At 42.7% G+C, this 21,314-nt stretch overlaps 2 protein-coding genes across 8 annotated transcripts in view; both read left to right on the forward strand.

Annotated features, from left to right (window-relative positions):
- The window catches only part of LOC148343873 (uncharacterized), a 33,529-nt gene extending 32,217 nt beyond the window's left edge, over positions 1 to 1,312 (forward strand). For all 6 annotated transcript variants that reach the window (XM_088306904.1, XM_088306937.1, XM_088306918.1 and 3 more), the window contains 3 exons: positions 379 to 520; positions 657 to 819; positions 906 to 1,312. In XM_088306904.1, coding sequence (XP_088163030.1) covers positions 379 to 520; positions 657 to 819; positions 906 to 1,140 — 540 coding nt within the window. In that variant the 3' untranslated portion in view covers positions 1,141 to 1,312. The remainder of the gene's footprint in view (positions 1 to 378; positions 521 to 656; positions 820 to 905) is intronic.
- Positions 1,313 to 2,160: 848 nt separating this feature from the next.
- Positions 2,161 to 21,302, forward strand: cspg4ba (chondroitin sulfate proteoglycan 4ba). 2 transcript variants are annotated; one of them, XM_088290872.1, is made up of 11 exons: positions 2,161 to 2,335; positions 7,170 to 7,333; positions 8,488 to 12,060; positions 12,172 to 12,645; positions 13,329 to 13,505; positions 16,676 to 16,874; positions 16,935 to 17,066; positions 17,981 to 18,153; positions 18,248 to 18,431; positions 19,067 to 21,170; positions 21,242 to 21,302. In XM_088290872.1, the coding sequence occupies exons 1-10, from the start codon at positions 2,242 to 2,244 to the stop codon at positions 21,127 to 21,129; spliced, it is 7,233 nt and encodes a 2,410-aa protein (XP_088146998.1). In that variant the 5' UTR covers positions 2,161 to 2,241; the 3' UTR covers positions 21,130 to 21,170; positions 21,242 to 21,302. The 2 variants fall into 2 exon arrangements, with proteins under 2 accessions (XP_088146998.1, XP_088146990.1); XM_088290864.1 differs by having other exon boundaries at positions 19,067 to 21,296.
- The last annotated feature ends 12 nt before the right edge of the window (positions 21,303 to 21,314 follow it).

Consider the following 21,314-nt stretch of genomic DNA (forward strand, 5'->3'; position numbering starts at 1 on the left):
TACACAAAATGTTCGGAAAAGACTGCATCTTGTGGTGTGCACGCAAAATGGAACAAAATGTATTGCTGATTCACATCAGCAGCCATCGTGGTTGTTTATTAATGTCTCAAGGGACTCCCCATTTGTGGTCTCATCAAACTCGATTAGTTATACAGTTGTGACTCGCCTATCTCCTGTCAAAGCAAATCAACATGAGCTTGCAAATTGGGCTGGTTTTCAGTGTCGCTTTTAGCATAACTCATTTCTCTAAGTGTCTCTATGAAAAGCAGAGGCCTTTTCAATACTGTTGGGGGGAAAAAATGAGCTTTTATCATGTGTCGTGAATGTCATTGCTATTTACTCAGTGGAGCAGTATAAGGATCTTTTTCTTTTTGTCAGGACAATATCGTTTTAATTGGCCATTCGGCGGGTGCGCATTTGTGCGCACTGACCACGCTGTTTCTCATCGATGCAAAGGAAGAGCTTTTCATTGAGGCGAGCAAGCAGCGGGACCTTGTGTCGACAATTAAAGGAGTCATCGGTAACTATTTTGTTTTTAACAGAATCAAGTTTCTATTACAAACACAATACCAAGAGTCATTTGTCATTTGGTCATTGCCAGTCAATCTATGGATGGAAATATTGTGACTGATTTATTGATTAATTCTTGTAAACAGGTCTCAGTGGCGTGTATAACATGATGGAACATTATGAGCACGAGCAGAAGCGAGGTGTAGAATATATCTCGAGCATGCATAAAGCCATGAACGGAGTGGAGAACTTCCCATACTACTCACCCACGCACTTGCTGGGGACCTTCAATCAGGATAAACTGAGCAGGTGATGCCAAGCAGCAACTAACACTTTGTACTTCATGTTTTTGTGGTGACGGCACTTTTTGTAAGACTCATGTCGCCTTCTTTCAGAGTGCCGACATTTACTTTGATCCACGGGATCAGGGACATCATGACTCCGGCCGAAGCTTCCGTCAAGTTCTCTGAGCTCCTCACTTCACTATCCGTGAAGGCGTCGCTTTACTTGTTGCCCGCCGTGGACCACATGGAGATGATCACTGACCTCATGGAGGCAAAGCGACGCTTCTACCACACCATCTACAATTGTATTAATCACGAGTACCGCAAACTTGTTGAAGTCAGCTGACCTCGCCTCAGAAGATTGCAAGAAAGTTTATTTTTATAATTTTCCTGACTTTTAGCATATTTTTCATACTACAGATCATCATGAGTGGTTTCGTATTTCATCAGTCGGTCTATCATTTATTTGTGTTGAGTGCTGAGTCCATTATTAATTAAATCCAATGCTGTTAAAAGTACACCGTACGGTCTAGTTTTCATTCTGAAATGTAGTTTGATCAACTAATGGTATGCTTTAAGTATACCGTAAAAAGTTTGTTTAAAAGTTTAAACCTAGAAAAAAAAATGTTCCAGCTAGGATGAATATAAAGCTCTGAAATTTAAGTTATTTAAATCTATTTGTGATTATGGCAAGCTTTTGTACCTTAACGTAATTAATGCAGTCTACAAAATACAGTGAATAAAACTTATACTTTGATATAACATCAAAGTTTATGGATGCAATGTAATGTATTTATCAGTTTTATTCATTATCCGGTTCTGGTTTTGGAGAGTTGGGTCCTATGCGAGCTGACCCTGGGAAGAATTTGAAATTTTAATTGTGCTATAATTTTTTAAATTATTAAACGTTGTTTTTTTATGTGTTTTTTTTTCCGCCTCAATGGGAAATTTAATTAGCGCTTATCTGACTTGATAAATTTTATTTTTTGCGTCAATCTTGACCGTTAAAATAGCAAAATGGGCGTGGTTACTATATGCATTTTTTTTTTCTTATTGGCTATGGGGCCCGAGTCCAGTAAACTTCGCCTGACAACTCACCAACCCCCCCCAAAAAAGAATTTAGATGATTTCCTATACTATTATTAATTTGGTAACACAGTTTATTGTTATAAATGGTCAAGATAAAAAAATAAATCACTACACCCCACGCGTATCTATTTGTGCTGTTATTGTGGAACGCGCGTTCACGAGAGCGCCCGCGCGCTCACGAGGCGGAGTTTCTCGACTCTCGAGTCGTCTGTCTGGATCACCGGCGCTGGGTGGGCAGGGTGGCCCACACTTTGCTGTTATTTTCCCCCCCACAGAAGCCAACCGAACTGTTAAGACGTGACGGACTACACGCCAAAGACAACAAGAGAAACGCCGTGTGCGACTATGTGAAAGGAAGATGTTCTCCTTTGGGAACCGAGCCCCGAACAAGTTGCTGCGGTGGCTCTGCGGGCTGCTTTGGTGGTCGCTCCTGGTCGAGTTGACGTCGGGAGGTAACTGTCCTACTTCCAAACTCTTCCACTCGACACAAACCAGATTTGAACTTGTCCGAATGTGGCGTCTTCGCTGTGCAATGCCCTCTTTTGCTTCAGCTTTTGCATTACTCATTAATTGTTTGAAGGCGACAGAGTGGTTTGGCGACCACTACCAACAAATACCTCAAAAGGTCACAAGTGGTGTTAGCTTTGGCTAGCTGTTATTTCTAGTGACATATTGCTAATAATAATGCTGACATTATTACAGCAACGTGTATTAGTATTAAGTCACCAATTTTACGGTGCAATTCCGTGATTTCTTGTGTCCACCCAACGACCACTTCATTAGGGACACCTGTTCTATACTATCTAATGGCACCGAGTGCCAATGCTGCACCAATAAAAATGATAACGCTTGATTCTTTTGTTCAATTGTATAAAGTACCACACAGTGTTTTGAATGTCAAATATTTCACTTGTGCGTACGTGGTTTCTATGGAGGACTGAAAATGCCAAAATTGAGTAAGTAAATACACCATTCAGTGTTTTATTGAATTTCATTAGCCTAGCAGAATAAATGTCTACGTATTTTTTTTTAACTCGGTGTCACGATATCAATTGAAATAAAACACAACAATTTGATTGCTAGAAATTTTTGTTTTTCTAGATTTTCTCATTCCTATGGTAATGCCTTTAAGTTGAATCAAGGCAACTAGACTTTTCTTGTTTTTTATAACTCTGTTGTCGTTGTTTTTGTTGTTTTTTTGTCTTATTTTGAAAATGACTCAGGCAATTACTGTATATGATTTCCCAAACAATACTGTATCTGCTTTTTGATTGACTGGGGACAAGTCTGGGGCGTACCACACCTCTCGCCCAAATTCAGATGGAATAGGCTTGAATTTACTTTTGAACCTATTAAGGACAAGCAGTGTCTGAGTAGAAACTGAATGGATGGAAAATGCTTTTTTCCCTTGGGGTACTAAGGAATTTTTGATACAGCTCTTATATTGGATGTGATTGTGCAAGTTTTACAGAATGTATGTATTAACAGCATAATGTGACAATTAAATGATTCGTATGAAAGTCTTCCGCGTATACAGTTCAGCAGTGCAGCAAAGCACACTCATTGCACATAAAGGACAGTCTGGTGACGACAATAACTCACTCAAGTGACCACAGCCTCTTCTCCTAAGGGACAAAGCTGTAAATGTGTGTTATTTTTATGGCTGTATACATTGTATGCACTCGTATGTGTGTTCATTAGCCTCGTCTGCTTGATTACATCCTGAGCATGTGTCATATAAATTCAGTGGGCTTCACTCATCCCGGCTGTGCCAGTGGGGATAATCAGGAATCATTTCACTGTGACTCATTCACTCCATCGTACATTGAAAATAGCTACAGTCGTGTCAAGTGACAATGGTCAACCTAAAATTTGTTTAAACAAAATTTTCCACACCCTCTGCTTATGACTTAGTCCGTTTACTGTGGCAGTTGGAATGTGCCATAGTTGCTTACCTGTGCTAATGACCAAGTTAAGTCTTAATTTACGTGAATAAGTGAATGGAAAACACTTATGAGCTCTAAATTAGGGATGTTCAATACCACTTTTTTTTTCCCAGACCGATACCTGTTCTAATATTCACACTGAGTATTCACTGATACAGAGTATTGATACCAGTTGTACCTTTAATATCTAAAATTTAATTTCCAAATAAAGACCTTTTTTATGACACGGATGGTAATTCGCTGATAGTCGAGCTGACGTAGTATAGTGCCAACTTTGACCTCAAGTATCATGGCTGCTATCGGCAGCTTCCTCGAGTACCCGATACATTGAATAAGGCCGGTATCTGCCCAATATCAGTCCCATGTATTGGTACTCGCCCATCCCAAATATAAATCAAAACGAATCAAAGGGAAAATGGTTAGTACAAACTGCAAAGTAGTTCATTGTGCTGTTTATAACTTGAAATATAGTATGGCGGAAAACCCTTTAAACTGAAAATGGTCCCTTGACTTTGAGTATGCTCGTAACTCAAAACAGTCATACCGCAAATCATCTTTCCCTATCAAAAGGAAATGCAATTAATCTGTCCCAGCCCCACAATAAAACACACCCCAAAAATTGAGAATGTGTTTTTAGACAAAAATCGTTCTCTACAGTTTTGTACATAAAACAATACATTGATAACATAAATTACAGTTGTCCTGCTTGTGCAGAAATATACACGGACACTAATACAGTGTAAGGTGGTGAGTGTCTGGTGCCGGTAAATACATGCTTGCCTTCCAAATATTGATTATGTATCACCAGGTTTAGTTGGATTCACCTCATTTGACTACAGCTGACTAGGTTTGTTTTTCTGCATGTTGACTGCCGTGGCAAAGGTTTTGATACTTTTGAAATCTGGGCGGGCATCCACGGCAATCACAGCGTATCACGTCTTCCCATCCCACCTCCTCTGCGTTGTCTCATGTCCAACCCATCTTGTCCGCGTTGGCATGAAACAGCGTTGCGGTGGCTGCTAGGAACATAGCATAAATGTTTTGTTTTGCTACATCTCTGGTTTTTCAGAGCTTTTTGTTTCTGGCATCCCATTGCTTCAGTTTGTGCCTATACAGATTACTGGAGTATTCTGTAAGAAGCCTGTTCCCCAAGTAGGGCTTTGACAAACAAAAAGAGACACTTGAGTCGAGTTGCATCGCCGATTTGTTGGATAAACTTTGGCACACAAGTAGTGACAAGCTCTGGTCTTGCCTCTCTAATTACGAACAATAAAGACACTCTTTGTTGCGTGTCGAGCTGACAACATGCTTCTTTTTCTTTGCAGCTAGTGCCTTCTCCTCTCTCATTGCCGCCGCTTTCCAAAATGTCCATGTTTGAAGAGTTTATGTCGCAAAACAGCTGACACGAGCCTCCTCCAACACGAACAACCATGATTAGCATCTTTTCTACCACTCTCGAAGAATGCAGCTCTGCTCAGCCAAGTGCATTTTGAGGGGAGACCTGTGTTTGTAAGCCAGCGTGACATTCAGTCAGACATATTAAACGTCAGCGTGATCACACCAAAATGCATCTGAGCGTGCATGTCCATCCTTGTCAGTGGAGTAAAAGGGCAAAATGTCCCGCTTTTTTTTCTTCTTCTTCCTATCCACAGAGAGAGGTGTGCGGTAAATACACTTTTTGTCTTTCTGTGCCAAATAATTCAGTTCATATTTGTCTTCATTTAATGATTTACCTGATGCACATTTGCATCTGACTGACTGAGAGTTTCAATCCAGGGCAGTAAGGTAATCATTGCAAATTAAACGTCACCACAAATGGGAACAATAAAGAAGAAACTAGAATGTGCTCAGTGGAGCAAACGCTTCCACCAAGGCTGAACAATCCAACCCAGTTTGTATGCGTCACAGATAGTTGACTCTCATATCTACTCATCTCCTATGCCTATGCCTGATTTTCTTCACTGAAAATCAATGAATGTGCTAAAGATTAATAGCTAATATGGTACAATATTTGCAAATTATTTTCAATCAAAGAATGCTATTAGAACAATCTTTGAATTAAATATACTTCATATTTGGGTATTTTGCATTCATTCCAAGACATTATTCAGGTAAATAGCTGTTACAAACTTCACAAAAAATAGCAGTTGAAAAATGTGATTAAGATGAGGTATACATCTTAAAGCCCGTCTCTAACAATGGTGACGTTCCTAGTATCCTTGTATCATCCACTGTAGCATTAAATAGCATAGTCTAGTGGTTTATTGCGCTTAATTGCCTTGAAGGACAAAAAAAGATAAGAAACCATTGATTGTCTTTAATTCCTAATCTCTCTTTGATCTATTTTGGCATTGCATCAGTTGGAAGAAGAAACGCAAATGTGTTTGACTGCAAAAGCAAACATGTTTGTGGCGCTTTGAACTATGTCTGTGGGAGCTGATTGAAAAGCATCCTGCTGCTGCCTGCGCATGAAGGCTTGCATGGGACCGCTTCAGAGCACATTAGTCCAGATTACAGGCTAATGTGAAATGGCAGGGAAGCGAGCGAGAAGGAACACATGATCTATCCTCGTAGTACTCCGTTTCAGGAACTTGCCACCTCAGAAAATGTGCGGATGTGGGAACCTTTCATGTTCAGGTTGAAGATCTCCATCAGGGAAGGATGGGTCTAAACTTGCCTGGCTCAACTCCATTTGTTCTATGCTCTTTTGGCTTTAAAATCAAATACCTGCTTTAAAAGACACTTTCTTTCAAGCCTAGAATTACAAAGAGGCACAAGATGGAGTGTGTGTCTTTAAAGGGATGTACTCATTTCAAATCATGACTGTCCTGTTGTTGCACATGAGGGTGACTTATTATGGCATAAAAATTACAGCTGGTCCAACAGAGATGCGTAGTAAAGCACATTTATGACGCTGTCAGCATGCTTTCCTTTTGTGCATGAAAAGCAACTCCTCATAATGTTAAATATTTTCAGGCAAAAACTTGCTTAAGGTCAAGAAAAGTTTAGGTTAAGGTTGCTTTAAGACCCTCTGGGGGAAAAAATGTTATGTTAATGCTCTGAAATGTGAACAACCAGAATGCTAATTAGCCTGGTGATTTCTTTCTAAATGTCAGATGTGTGCTATATTAAGACCACAATACTTTACTTGCTCTTGGTTTTCTGTATTTACACACTTTTTCTTTCTGATTGACATGCAGTGAGTGTGATTTCTTGTTACAAAAACCTACAAAAAATGTGAGAAACATACTGTTTTGTTTATTTTATTTTTTAATTCTCATTCATTTTTTTTGTGTTTTTACAAATGTGCCTTTCTGCCCTTTCCACTATTTTTCTCCAGCGTCCTTTTATGGCGATGGCTTTGTACAGCTGAAGGCGACGGAGTCGTCCGACCATAACAAGCTCCGCGTTCGCTTCCGAACTTCCAGTACCAATGGCCTGCTGTTTCTCGCCGCCGGCCAGAATGTCTACTTTCTGCTAGAGCTCAACGCCGGTCGCCTGCAGGTGGGTACATCCATGGCCCCCATGCATGAGCATATGTGCTCAAGCATACATTGCATGGGCACACACATGCATGCCTACAAAAAGTCGTGCTCACACCATCGCTGACCGACCCGAAGCAATGACTCCAGCTCCACTGACAGTGTCAGTCTCTCGACCCGGTAACACAAGCGGACAAGTCTGCGTGACGCGAGCTGAGTGCCAGCGCCATACCAGCTTCATGTCATTGCTGCGCCTTCTGAAGGCTCTCGGATCTGTGTTCCTATTGTGTTTATTATGATTGCAATTATCATGACCTTGCAACAGTTCTGTTCTAAAGTAGCTTCAGAATCAAAAACTCTTTATCCTTTTTAAGTGAAAATTAATGTTGCAGCAGAAGCACACACAGGACAAGGCTTACAATGACAAAATAACATAAGAGATCCTTTCAAAAAATCTAAAATATGTTTCCAATTAAAAACAACAATATAACATCATACTTGTTGTACACGTGTTCAGTCCAGAGCTAATTCCATAAATTGATCATTATTAGCTGTTATTTCAAAAAGTGAAACATGCAGATATGCATATAAACAATTGTAACTGTTGCGATTTAGGTAACTGGAAATTGTTTTTTTAGTTGAAATAATCTGTGCTAGAATCAAATTCTTTACATCATTTTACTAATATAAACTTCAAATCAGAGCAATATTTTAAGTTGTGTTTTTATAATCAAAGGGAAACATAAAGTTGACTACTTTTAATTCAATTCCAGTTGCGTTTGAGCAAGGAGTGAAGCACGCTGTGTTTCATGGCGAGCTTGGGGAGGGCCTGCTCATCCCCTCTTCCTTCGACAGGCTCAGGCCACCAAATAATTGTTGTGTTCACTGGCACAAGTGAACAAATGTGAGTCAGGCTTGCGCGTCTCTCCCTGGAAGCCCGCGCTCGATTAGCGGCCACTCTGCAGCAAGCCTTGACAAGCATGTCATCAGAATTAGTTTGAGAAGGTGACATGATGCACTCAGGGTATGGCTCAAGGCAAAAAGATAATCATGCTCTTCCTGCTTGGAATCTCAGACAAATTGCACCGTTAGAACAACAGGTGACATCCTTGAACATGAGGCCTCAAATAAAGTGTGCGTGTGACTGTCTTGTAACATGGTATGTCTTTTCTCCAGCTGAAACTGGACTTGGGATCTGGGGAGCAACTACTGCGAACCGAGAGAGGCACGCAGCTCAATGACCTCGCCTGGCATTCGGTGGAGGTCAACCATTTCAAGCGCAATGTCACTCTGACAGTAAACAAGAACTTTCACACAAGTGCAAAGATCCCTGGCCCACATCATGTGCTCAGCATCTTAGACGGTATCTATGTAGGAGGTTCAGTTGGCCTGGACAGACTTTACCTCCCCAGAGACCTAATTGGCTTTCGAGGCTGCATGGAGGATGTCGTCTTCAATGAACATGACTTGCTGTCATCGCTGAGGCCATACACAGGATTCAAGACTGTCCATGAGGTGTCGCTAGGTTGTAGCCCGCAGTTTTTTGCCACCGAAGAGGACCCCATTAGCTTCTTTAGCTCCAGGGCCTACATTTCTCTTCCCCCCTGGAATGGCCAACAAGAAGCCATGTTCGAGTGTGTCGTGCATACTTCAGCCAGAGAGGGCATCGTCCTGTACAGCTCTGCCAAAGAGGGGGACTTTGCGGCTTTGGAGATTCAAGGAGGCCTCCTCGTGGCAATCGTTGGCAAAGGCGGTAGCAAAACCGAGCTTCGTTCACTTACCTTTATCAATGACAGGGAATGGCATGCTATCAGGATGCGCTTAAATTCTAAAACGCTTGAATTAACTGTTGATGGGGAAATGGTGAAAAGCAGTATTAGCTCTCGGTCAAAGGGGCTACAGTTTAAAGGCTATGTTTTTGTTGGAGGCATCGATGACAGCACCAGAGCAGAAGTCAGAAAGGTAGAGTTGATGTCTGTGTCAGGAAAACAAATGCGTGGAGGCTCCTTCAAAGGATGTATGAAGAATATTGAAGTGAACGGGGTGAAGGTGGGGCTTGCCAATGCGGTTGTCACAAAGGACATCTCAGTTGGCTGTGAACCTGAGAAAGAACCAGTCCCATCGACCACTGCCAGTTCAACAAGTGCCCCGGAATCTCTGTTTTTCTTGGTGACCCCAGCACCTTCACTGCACATGTCAACACTTGCAAGGGGTTTGGACAGAAGGTATGGCTCCAATTTTGTGCAGCTAAAACCCCTGATAGTTGAGGAAGGCGGGCGAGCATCTCTTGAGGCCAAACACATCAAGGTCCTCTTGGATTTCAAGATGCTTGGTATTCGTCAGTCTCAAATTGTATTCCAAATTCAAGATCAGCCAATGCATGGTCAGATCAGGCTTGATGTTGACCAGGACCAACCTCAGAATACCTTCAGCATGTTGGACCTTTGGCATGAACGAGTAATGTACATCCATGGAGGCTCAGAGGATCCAGATGACTTCTTCATGTTTTCAATCGCTTCCAGCAGTCGTAAAGAAGTTCCTCATTATCTGAGGGTTAACAAATTGTACCGCTTTAACATTACAGTAACACCCACCAATGATGCACCTGAATTGAGTCTCCCCGAAGGCAATCTTTTTGTCTTGTTGGAAAACTCCAAAAAACGACTCACTACGGAGGTTCTAAAGGCCACAGACATTGACAGCAACTATAGCAATCTTGTTTTTACTGTGCTTGGGAACCTGAATGCAGACGCAGGCTATTTGGAAATTGAGAACAACCCAGGAACAGCAGTGACCTCATTCTCTCACTCAGACTTGCAAGAGTTGAGAGTGTATTATGTTCACGCAGGCATTAGAAACTCAAGGATAGTGCTTCGAGTCAGTGATGGGGAGAAGATTAGTAACACGGTAGTTTTAAGGGTGATGGCTGTTGCACTTGAATATAAAATTGCTCACAACACAGGCCTGAATGTCAATCAAGGCGAAATAGCTGCCATTGGCTCACAACAATTGTCTGTAGAAACCAACGCTGTCAAACAAGTGATTGACATCCGTTATGATGTCACTGAACAACCGCAGTATGGAGAGCTCCAGAGACTTCACTCAAGTGGTGAATGGAGGTCCACTGACTCCTTTTCCCAAAGGCTTCTAGAAAAAGGACGACTGAGATATGTTAGCACATACCACGAGATCCAGACATCCAATGTCACTGATTACTTTCAATGTAAAGTCCTTGTGGCTGCAAGGGCAACCACAGAGATAATTTTCCCAATCACTGTCAACTGGGTGAGGTACCATTTGGTGAGGAATGCAATGATGAACTTAGATAAAGTTAGGAAAGTGACGCTGGACTCAGAGTATCTGTTTGCTGCAGCCAAGGGTGTGATTGTCTCTGAGGAGGATCTTTATTTTCGGGTTCTCACCACACCAAAGAAAGGAAAACTGCTTCTGGACACGACAATCTTGACAAAGAACTCAACCTTTAGTCAACGAGATGTCACAGATCGGAAAGTACACTACGAACTAGTTGACCAGCCTCATGAGGACACACATGACAGATTCAAGTTTCACCTGTTTTCCAAACATGCTCAGTCCCAGAACTATGATTTTCAGTTTTCAATTAAAGCTGATGTGAATAATGTTTTCATCAGGAATGCTGGACTGGTTCTTCAGGAGGGCGAAAGTAAGCTGATCACAAAAAATGAGCTGTTTGCAGAAACATTACTTACGCAGGATATGTACTACACTGTGATAAGTAGTCCCGAATATGGAAGGCTTGCACGTATAACTCAGTCCAATTCAAACTCGAGCTATAACAACATCTTAACCTTCAGCAATCAAGATCTCTTAGAGGACCGGATCATGTACGTCCACGATGACGGGGAAACAAGTCAGGATGAGTTCACTTTCATTGTTTCTACCTCCCAAGGTTTGAAATCTTTCATTGCAGATGATGAAATTGGGTCCAAAGAAGGAACATTCATCATATCCATTCAACTTGTCAATGATCAAAAACCAGTACGTGTCATTGATAAAGTTTTCCATGTAGTTAGAGAGGGACAGAGGCTTCTCACTGTTGAAGATTTGCGTTACCATGATCCAGACTCAGATTTTGACGATGGCCAGTTAATTTACATCCGTCGGGGAATTCCAATGGGAGATTTGGTGATGGTGAATGACACGAATCATCGACTATTCGAGTTTCGGCAAAAGGATTTGGAAGAAAAGAGAGTGTTGTTCATTCACAAAGGCGTAAGCGTCGGCAGGTTTGTGCTCTTTGTCTCTGATGGCAAAAACTTTGTGTCCAGTCTTTTAGACATCAGCGCACAGGACCCTTTCTTGAAAGTTGCCAATAACACCGGTTTACTGGTGCAGAAGGGACAGTCGGTTGCATTTTCCACCAGTAATTTTACCATCACATCCAATCTGGATATTCGAGATGACCACGAAGTCACATTCAAGTTGGCTGACACGCCTAAGTATGGACGACTTTACCGCGACAAAGTAGTAGTGGACTCATTCACAATGTCTGACCTCAAGAACCGATTAATCTCATATCAGCATGATGACAGCAAACATCTGGCAGACCATTTCAACGTGACAGTAACGGCTCACGACATCCACCTGGCAGCTAGGATCAATGTGAAAGTTTACCTGGAAAGTCATCAGAGGCCACCCATCGTGCTGCATCACAACAATCTACTAGTCGAGGAAGGAAAACCAGTCAAGATTGACGAGCCTAAACTTGAGGTTAGTGCGAGAAATGTCGCTAGGTTTTACTTTATTCGTCTTTCCTTGTTGCCTTTGTGTTTGTCGTTGTCTAAAATGTAACCACAGGCAATGTTTCCAACTGACACACAGGTCACACATGAGGACAATGTGCCATCTGAGATCGTGTTCACAGTCAAGGCGGATCCCTATCATGGCTTTCTCCGGCTTTTTGTGGAAGCGGACGAGCGTTACGTCGGAAGCAAGGACTCTCCTGTCAAGACGTTTACCCAAAAGGACATTAACAGCGGAAACATCCAGTATGTGCAGGTGGAGCCCAACAAAGTCAACGACACCTTCGTCCTGGAGGCCACCAATGGCGTCACCAACGTGGGCGACATTACCATGTCAGTCCATATCATACCCCGCCTCATCCCACTTCAGGTCTCCAATTTCACAGTGGAAGAGGGTGGCTACAAGGCCCTGACAAAGGAAGTACTTGGAGTCAACAACCGACACTTTGCTGGAATTAACTTCCTGTTTAATGTGACGGAGCTCCCGCGTCACGGCCACATCGAGCACTCCCGACACCCTGGTGTGCCCTTGACATCTTTCACCAGGAGGCAGGTACGATCAAGCATCTACTATGACATTTCAATATGAATGTTATCGTGAACGTCTCAATTTAAATGCAGCTATAACGTTTACATTTCTGCAAATACACTACACCCGAATCATCAACGCCGGTCTTCCATGGCCCCCCATCTTGCATGTTTTAAATGTTTCCCTCCTCCAAGGCACCTTATTCAAAAGATCGGGATCATTACCAAGTTTCTTCAAACCAGGTATGTTGGAGGAGGGGAAACATCTGAAAACAGGCAAGATGGGTGCCCTCCTGGATGGTGATCCCTGCACCACATTCAAGTCACATGACTGCAACTCAGTCAGCACCTGAAAGAGTTATGAAACAAATTGAGTTTTGATAGTGCTGCGGCTATTAAATATATCCCATCTGATAAATGTGAAGAAACTCACCTGACAGGCTGCATTTTCAGCATTTTTTTAATCATTTTCCGTGGGAAAAGAATATTTTCAATTTGAACAAATTTGAGGTCGACTAAGATTCTAAAGTGGATTGTGCTTGACTTTAGGAATTCTACTGCACATCGTAAGAAACTACCAGTTTACTTTAATGTGTACTAAATGTAATATTTTCAAATTCCATTGACAATCCTAATATAAGTCACTCATTCTTTTCAGCATTTTTTTCTATACGCATTTCATCCTAATATTTGACCAATTTTAACCAGGTGGAGCATGAATTTATCTACTACGTCCACGACAGCAGCGAAACGTTAGCAGACAACTTCACAGTGGTTGCCAACGACACAGGCCTGAGGAAGCAGAGTGAGGCTTGCACGCTGTTCATCCAAGTTACAGCTGTCAACGATGAGCCCCCTGTTATCACCGCCAACAGGGTCCTCAGGGTGGGTCGACACGTCTGCTTTATATTTGAAACGTTTACCAGCACATCTAGTCGCACTTACTGATCATTTCCAGACACTTTTCATGATTAGCTGGCAAACAGTCCAGGGTGTACCTCGCCTCTCACCTAAAATCAGATTGGCTGCGACCCAAATGAGGGCACGCAATATAGAAGAGACGTATCATTGGATTCTAGTTTGAACAGACGTGCTTAACAGATTGCTGTCCACAAGGTGGCTCTCTTGTGCTTCAATACGAATTGCTTAAAGAATTAGTTTGGACATTGAAACAACCAATAAAGAGGTTTGCTGTCAATTGACAATCTATAGAGTTGCTCAAACTGAAAATAAACGCTTGATTTCTAAGCATGTATATTCATAATAAACTCCTCTAGCTATACACAGGGGCATATGAATAATTTTCTTTGTAGAATATTCATATATTATATAGATTCATTAAAACTAGGCTAAAGTGTATTTTGGAAAAATCTCAAGAAGTTCGTATAGTTCATGCTAAACAATTTGAATGCTTTTTGATATTGAAATTAGCCTTCTGAAAATTAGGTTAGCGTTTATTCAATGAATCTATATTTAACATTTTTTCATGTTTTTTTTGTTCTTTGATGCTTTTCTAATTTATTGAAATGCACATCCATATATTTTGTGTTGTTATCTGAATTTGTCTCTCATTTAGAGGCGAACAAGGAACACAAGTGTGTAACCTATATCCGTAATTGATTACAGCCTCAAAACACTTTGGGGAAGCTCGTTGTACAGTCCTTTACAATTGGACAACTATTGAGGTCTTTATTTGATTGTGACGCAAGATGCACAGTACTGCTTCTGAACAAGTGTGGTGTCGTCATGTATTCCATGTAAGAGAGTGAAAAGAGTGGAAAACTGTCGACTGGGTTGCCGTCAGCTAAAGCTTGGTGATCTGTCGGAACCCTGTCGAGATCCTGAGATTTGACGTGGGGTCGAGGAAACTGTGCGCAAATTGATCTCGTGTGTCTGTGAATTTGGTGACTCAGCGCTGACGCCGCTCGTCAGACTGATCCCCGCTGCGACTTGATGCTAAGCGGGGGAGTGCACCAGGTGCGTGGCATTCCCCCCGGAGGGATGCTGATTAGCATGCACATATGGAGGTGTTCTTTGGTGGTGCTGATGGGAAGTGTGAGGGTCCCATGTGCATGCTTTATAGGTGCTAATTGAAAAAGTACCCGCGCTTCTGTTCCAGGAAGAGCAGTTTACTTACTGAGCAATTTCAACTGCACTAAGTCAAAGCCTGTAATTGAAGCACTATTTCAACTCCACAAAGTTATGAATCCCTGATAAAGAGACAATAATAGTGAAAAAAAAAATATTTTTAGTCACATAAGGCTTATTTGCTGGAATGGCAAGATGAGTCTTCACATTTACTTATATTTAGAGCAAGGTAACATCCATTTCGTGCTTTCTACATCGTTCCTACCGAGCATTGACTGACACTGGCAACAACAAAGGCAAAGTACTGTCATAGTTTGGATCTTCACTGCAGAGCTGCCTGTGGGAGTTCCGACCTGTGTTCGTAGCGGCGTTACGCAATAGCTGCTCTGGCACAGCCAGTAGAAGCTCATCCTTTGTTGTCAACTCTGCACAGCTCACTCGTTTTGCTTAGGAATTAAACTTGCACATCATCATGAGGTTTGGGGATTTTCACTGTCCGTGAATGCAGCCTAACAGTCTGAATTCATACACACGGTCTATCCTAGTTCCTTAAATAGTGGCCTTTGCTGTTTTGGGTTGCTGTGCCCTGACAACGTGCTCATAATGCAATTGATTATTCATCTATCAATTTTCTATCGTGCTAGACCTCATTAGTGTGCCAGCTGGCTTTGGGCCAAGCCGGGTACATCCTGGACTCGACCCCGGCCAATTGCAGGGCACATATAGGCTAGCAACTATTTATGCTCAAGTCCATATCCCTATTTCAGATTTTTTTTTTCTGCACTTCCTTTTCTTTAACTCAAATTACACGTTCGTTCAAGCTCACATTTTTTTGTTTAATTATGTTTTGTATGGAAATTAACTGCAAATGGCCAATCCGCATAAAATTTAAAAAAATATATATGCAAGCTTGTTGACAGTGTGGACATTTTTTAAAGCTAAAAGTACTATTGACCAACATGATTGAGTTAGCAAGATGGCTATTTCAAATTTCTAAAAGACATTTTACATCAGTTGATATTTCATTATGACAGAGTTGACATGTTAAGATTGACAACAATCAAGCATGCACATAATATGATGAAAATGAGAAGACGTGAGTGTATTTATTCTGCAACGCTACTATTTCATTTCATCAAAAAAAAGACTGCTGTGGACAATAAAACCATGTAAGAGAATTTAATTTTCGTATCGTAACCCCTTATTACACACACTTGTAGTTAGCAGAGTGGCGTGTCAGACATGTCTCCAATAAAAAAAAAAAACATGGTGAAAACTGAAAAGAAAGAAAAAAATATATAAGAGGCTCATTCTTGTACTGGTATGTGAACAAATGTTTGGTCACTTTTAATAAGACCATGCTTCATGATACAATTTCAGGATGACTGAGTGATTCTGATCAGGGAAAACCAAAAGGCACGTTACAGTGCTGTTGACCCGCTCACAAAACATTGCTTTCACCCATGAAAAAAATCCTAAACATTTCTTAAGTCAAATTATTATTACAAAAGAGATATTTTTCTGTAAATGCCTCACCTTCTAACTTATGCCTGGTAAATGTGTTTGGAAAATTTGACACATTTCTCTGCGCTGTCCTTTCGTGCTTTATCTACAAGACTTTTTTGTTCTGCTTCATTGGATGATGTGCACTGGAAAAACGCTCAAGGAGATAAAAGAACAGTATGGGGGAAAAAAAGCCTTTGAGGTGAACATCCGCAGTGTTCTGCGTCCAATGTGGGTGCGTATCAAGTAAAGGGCAAAGCTGCCTCCAGTGGCCTTCAGCTACATAATAATCATGGAACATCCGTGTTATTGTGGCTGTTATGTGATATTGTGATACATCATTTCCTGCAATAGAATTTTATATCATGATCAAATTGAACTTTATTCAGAGCAATTTATTGAGAAAAAAAAATAAAATACTTAAGCCTGGCGTTTTTTTTAATGTCTGTCCGCCCTGTGTCAAGGTTTGGGTGTCGTCAGTGACAGAGATCAGCCTGGAGGACTTAAGGGCGCAGGACCTGGACACGCCCCCGGAGAAGCTCCACTTCATGGTGACCCCACCCAGCAACGGCCACCTGGCCCTCAAGAGCGCCCCCATGACAGCCGTGCTCAACTTCACCCAAGCTCACATAGATCGTGGACAGCTGCTGTTTGTGCATAAAGGTAAAAATCATTTCTTGCTGGTTGTTGTTTGTCCTCATGTTGGAATCCGGTTTCTTCCAGGTGCCATGTCGGGAGGGTTGAACTTCCAAGTCAACGACGGAGTGAATTTTACTCCTCGCCAGATCTTTAGCATCACTGCAAGAGCCTTGGTCCTCAGTTTGGCGCAAAATCGCCCGCTGAAGGTCTTTCCAGGTAAATCAAACCATGACGTAAAATGGTCATTCATCTTGATGCCTCGATGTTTAATTCATCTCCTCTTTAGCAACCAAGAGAAGATTATTTTTAAGTCATTCTTCCTTATTTTACTCTCAGTGCAGTGCATTCATCTGTTCATAGTGGCTTCTCTTCTGCTCAATAATTTATCACCAGCTGATGTGCGCTCCAAACCTAATTAATCAGAGCTGCCATTAATTATGTTTAATGGTCGCCATTCTATTTTCATAGCGGTGAGCTAAAAATAGGCTGCTGACTGTCTGCAAACTTTCCTGGGATTTCCAGCCGTCTGGATTGCGAGTTTGGAGGAAAAGGATATTGTGAGCTTAGCAAACAGCCAGTTGGCACACGACTTTCCCAGAGTGGCAATTTTGAAGAGCGTTACACTGCCTGGTCCGAGGAAGCAGTTTTTGCAAACAGGATCAGAGATTTAAAGAGCAGACAATTAAAGGAGTCCAATGGATTACTCTTAGGATGCAGAGAGATGAATGAGTTTGCATCTTTGTCACACTCCTCAAATGTCTTGGCTTGGCCCTTCTTCACTAAATGGTTGCAGATGTCTCCTAATGGCTTCACAATGTTTCCATGAAGTTGCTGTCCCATCACCAAGAAAGATGAGGATAGTGCTCATGAAAAGTCATCCTTTCACTTGCCTACATCTATTATTAGCTCATGTCTTATTCGTTCCCGCCCAAGTACAGTAGCTGCGTCTCACTGAGCCTTTTTTTTTTTTTTTTCATCAAACCTCACGTTGCAGCTGAAGTATGTGTCTTGGGTCTTTGAAATACAAAAGATGTATCACTGAATACAATGGACGTCACAAAAAATGCTTTGTCGTCATTGGTCTGTGAGAAAAACAACGGCGTAACTGCAATTATCTTTCCTTTCTTCAGGGTCTTCAACGGCAATTTCAAATGAAGAATTGCAAGTAGTAACCAACGATGTCAGCAATACTTTGAATCGCACAATTACATTCAGTATAATTCGACATCCTCAGCTGGGGCGCCTGGTGAGGAAGCAGTCTGAAAATGTCTCAGTTGACATTTCCACGTTCACGCAAGATATGGTGGGTGGAGAACGAGAGATCATTTCGATGAATCATCCGCTCCTGAGCAAGACAAATTCAGCTTTGTGATCCATTCTTTGTGATTTTGTCTCAGGTGGATCGGAAAGAGGTCACGTACATCCAAACCCCCATTGAGTCGGTGGGCTGGGAAGCCGTCGACTCGCTGACCTTCTCTGTGACATCACCGCCTTCGTCTCTGGAGAGTCTGACGTTCAAGATTGATATCTCCTATGAAAATAAAAGACCTGAACATAACACAGTCCTTTTGGCAAACACAGGTAACAACGTGATAACCCGCGCTTGACCCCGCAACGTGAATTCACAGAATTGTTTCTCAGCACATTATACATGTTTGAAGCTACGTGTTGAAAACAATGAGTCGATTGTGGCAACATAGCTTAAAACTCTTTTTCAACATTTCAGTTTTCTAGATTGTTATTTTGTTTGTTTTCTTGGAGGCTAAAATGGAGGTCACTGATGCACCTTGTCTCCTGCATGGGTTGTCCCTCCCCCACTCTCTAAGAACTTGAGCGCCTTCATGTGCATCAGTGGCAAATTTGCAAGGTGTAGTTGGCGCATTAGCTTTGCCCGCAGTTCATCCCAAAAATACATCTTCCCTTCGGATAGTCCGCTGGAGGAGCCGCTTTACAGCGCCTCATTGTCAGCATGTCATTCAGAGAAAGACCGAAGAGTGTGTGTGTGTGATATTTAAAAAAAGTTCAACTTGACGCCATCGTGTGGACCTGGGCTTTTTGCTTGACTGGCTGCTTTAGAGCGCCTCGTTGTCTGCTGTGATTTACGCACACGTCAGGGAGAGAAGGCGGAAGAGCGAGGGAAAAATGCTTGTAAAAGTCTGACACAGCTAAGTTTCAGTTTCAACCTTTAAGAATAACACCAATTTCCTTTATACCAGGTGCTCAAGTAACGGAAGGAGAGAGCGTCGTTATTGACAAATCCAAGCTTGACGCCACCAACCTGATGTCTAAGCTGCCAACGCCTGAGCGGAGCGCCAATGAAGTCTGGTTCCAGGTGACGTCATTGCCGCAGCACGGTGTCATTGTCGTGGGTGAAAGGAACCTCACGAAGGAGAAGCCCAACTTCTCTCAATTTATCCTCAACAAATACGGCATTACCTACAAGCACGACAACTCGGAGACAAGCCACGATTCCTTCGCCTTCAGCGCATGGGTAAACCCAAAGGGCAAAACGGCTCAAAGGCCTTTGGATGTCATTGATGTTATCGAGGAGTCTTTCAACATTACAATTTCTGCCGTGAATGATCAGCCACCTGTGTTAAAGACCAAAACGCCGAGTCTGACTGTGGTGCAAGGAGATTCCGTTGCCATTAAAGCGGAGAGCCTCAGTGTGGAAGACTTGGACAATCCCCCTGATGATATTGTCTTCTCTGTGATTAGCAAACCCAACAATGGATACCTGGCTCTTGACGGAAGATTGAATGAATCGATTCTCACCTTCACCCAAGCCCAGATCAACAATGAAAGTGTTTTTTTTATCCATGACGGTAGCCCTACCTCAGGGGTGTTTTACTTCAGCGTGACGGATGGCCACCACAAGCCAATTTACAAGCTCTTCAACCTTGATGTGACAAAGATCACCATCTCGCTGGTCAACCACACAGGCTTGACACTCGAGCAAGGCAGCACTTCGGTTCTCCTGATTCAAGACAACCTCGCCGCCAAGACCAATGGCAGAAACGCCACAATCCACTACCTGATTTCGAGAGCTCCAAAGTTTGGCAAACTTCTACGGGACGCCCACGAGGTGTCACGGTTTGAACAGGAAGATTTACAGGCGGGACGTCTAGCTTACCACATGACCAATCTCTCGTCTGCGGAAGACAGCTTTGAGTTCGCAGCCTTCACTTCTGAGGCCAATCTCAGTGCACAAGTGCTAAACATCACTGTCGCTCCTCTGATCCAGCATGGCAAACGTGTGAAGGCACCCAGTGGGATTGTTGTAAAACTGAACTCCGCTTCCCTTGATGCTTCTAAACTGGCTGATATTTGTAGCTGTGACCCTGTGTTTGAAATTGTCTCACAGCCCAATTACGGGAAAGTGGTTAGGCCAAAGACTAAAAAGTGGCGGAAATCTGAAGCAGTTGAGTCTTTCACCTTCCAGGATGTTGCGCAAGAGAAAGTCGCCTTAGAGTTGAACGCCAACATGACAGGAGTTCAAGAGTTAAATGACTCACTGGTGTTTTTATTGAAAGCAGATAACGTCCAACCTGCTAAAGGGGAGTTCCATTTTACTATTGTGCCGCATGATCCCGCAGATGTTCCCACCACAAAAAATCCTGCGGCGGCGACGTTGCCTCCCTCTCAGACAACAATCCAGATTCAGAGAAGTGCATCGACTTCACCAGAGCGCTCCACAGCTGTCATTTACACCCAGCAGTCAAGCAAAAACCAACAACGGTTCAAAGGACGCAACCGCTGGGGGAAGTCCAATAGAACAAGCATTTTCAGCACAACTCTCGGTAAACCGACCACAGGAACTGCTCGTTTTCCCTTCATGAACACACCCGTTCGCGTGGAATCGTACCCGCAAAAAAGCTCCGGCCCTCTTCTGGTTATCCTACCGCTGCTCGCTCTGCTGCTGCTTGTGATCATTTTCGTGGTGCTCGTTGTTTTCCTCCGACACAACCGGCGACGGAAGCACAGGACTGACACGCCAAAGGAGGGGGCTGCCGCCGCTCTTCCCGGCAGCCAGTTGTACCAAGGCCAGACCCAGAGGAGCACCACTACTCCCACTGTCACGGTCACCCCATTAAGCCCCACCAGCACAGGTAGCCCCGCCCTCAGTCACTTACTGGTACGGAACCAGCGACTGTACAATCACAACACAGTTGATTCCAATATTCTCATAAGCTCTTGGAGTAGTGACTCCACCACCGCATTGTCGCAAATGATCCAGACTGCCACTCCTTCACTTAAGAGGAATCAGTATTGGGTCTGAGCGCAAACAGTTGGATGCATACAAGGGTCCAAAATGTCACGGTACGGTAAATGTTCAAAAGAAACTACGGGAGACTGTCCCCTTTTTTTAATTTTTATTTTATTATATTCAGAGATAACACCCACGTTCTGTTGTCCTGATGTCATTGGAGTGACACCGATTCTGAAGCCGGTTCAACACGCTAA

The sequence above is a fragment of the Idiotropiscis lumnitzeri genome, chromosome 1 (assembly GCF_059441095.1).
Source record: "Idiotropiscis lumnitzeri isolate Australia: NSW breed Sydney's pygmy pipehorse chromosome 1, RoL_Ilum_1.0, whole genome shotgun sequence".
Lineage (NCBI taxonomy): Eukaryota > Metazoa > Chordata > Actinopteri > Syngnathiformes > Syngnathidae > Idiotropiscis > Idiotropiscis lumnitzeri.

Bases quoted from the DNA above. Each gene is read 5' to 3' on its own strand.
- cspg4ba (XM_088290872.1), top strand. From the start codon at position 2,242: ATGTTCTCCTTTGGGAACCGAGCCCCGAACAAGTTGCTGCGGTGGCTC. The intron at 2,336-7,169 runs GTAACTGTCCTA...ATTTTTCTCCAG, and splicing joins GGTCGAGTTGACGTCGGGAG to CGTCCTTTTATGGCGATGGC. The intron at 7,334-8,487 runs GTGGGTACATCC...TCTTTTCTCCAG, and splicing joins TCAACGCCGGTCGCCTGCAG to CTGAAACTGGACTTGGGATC.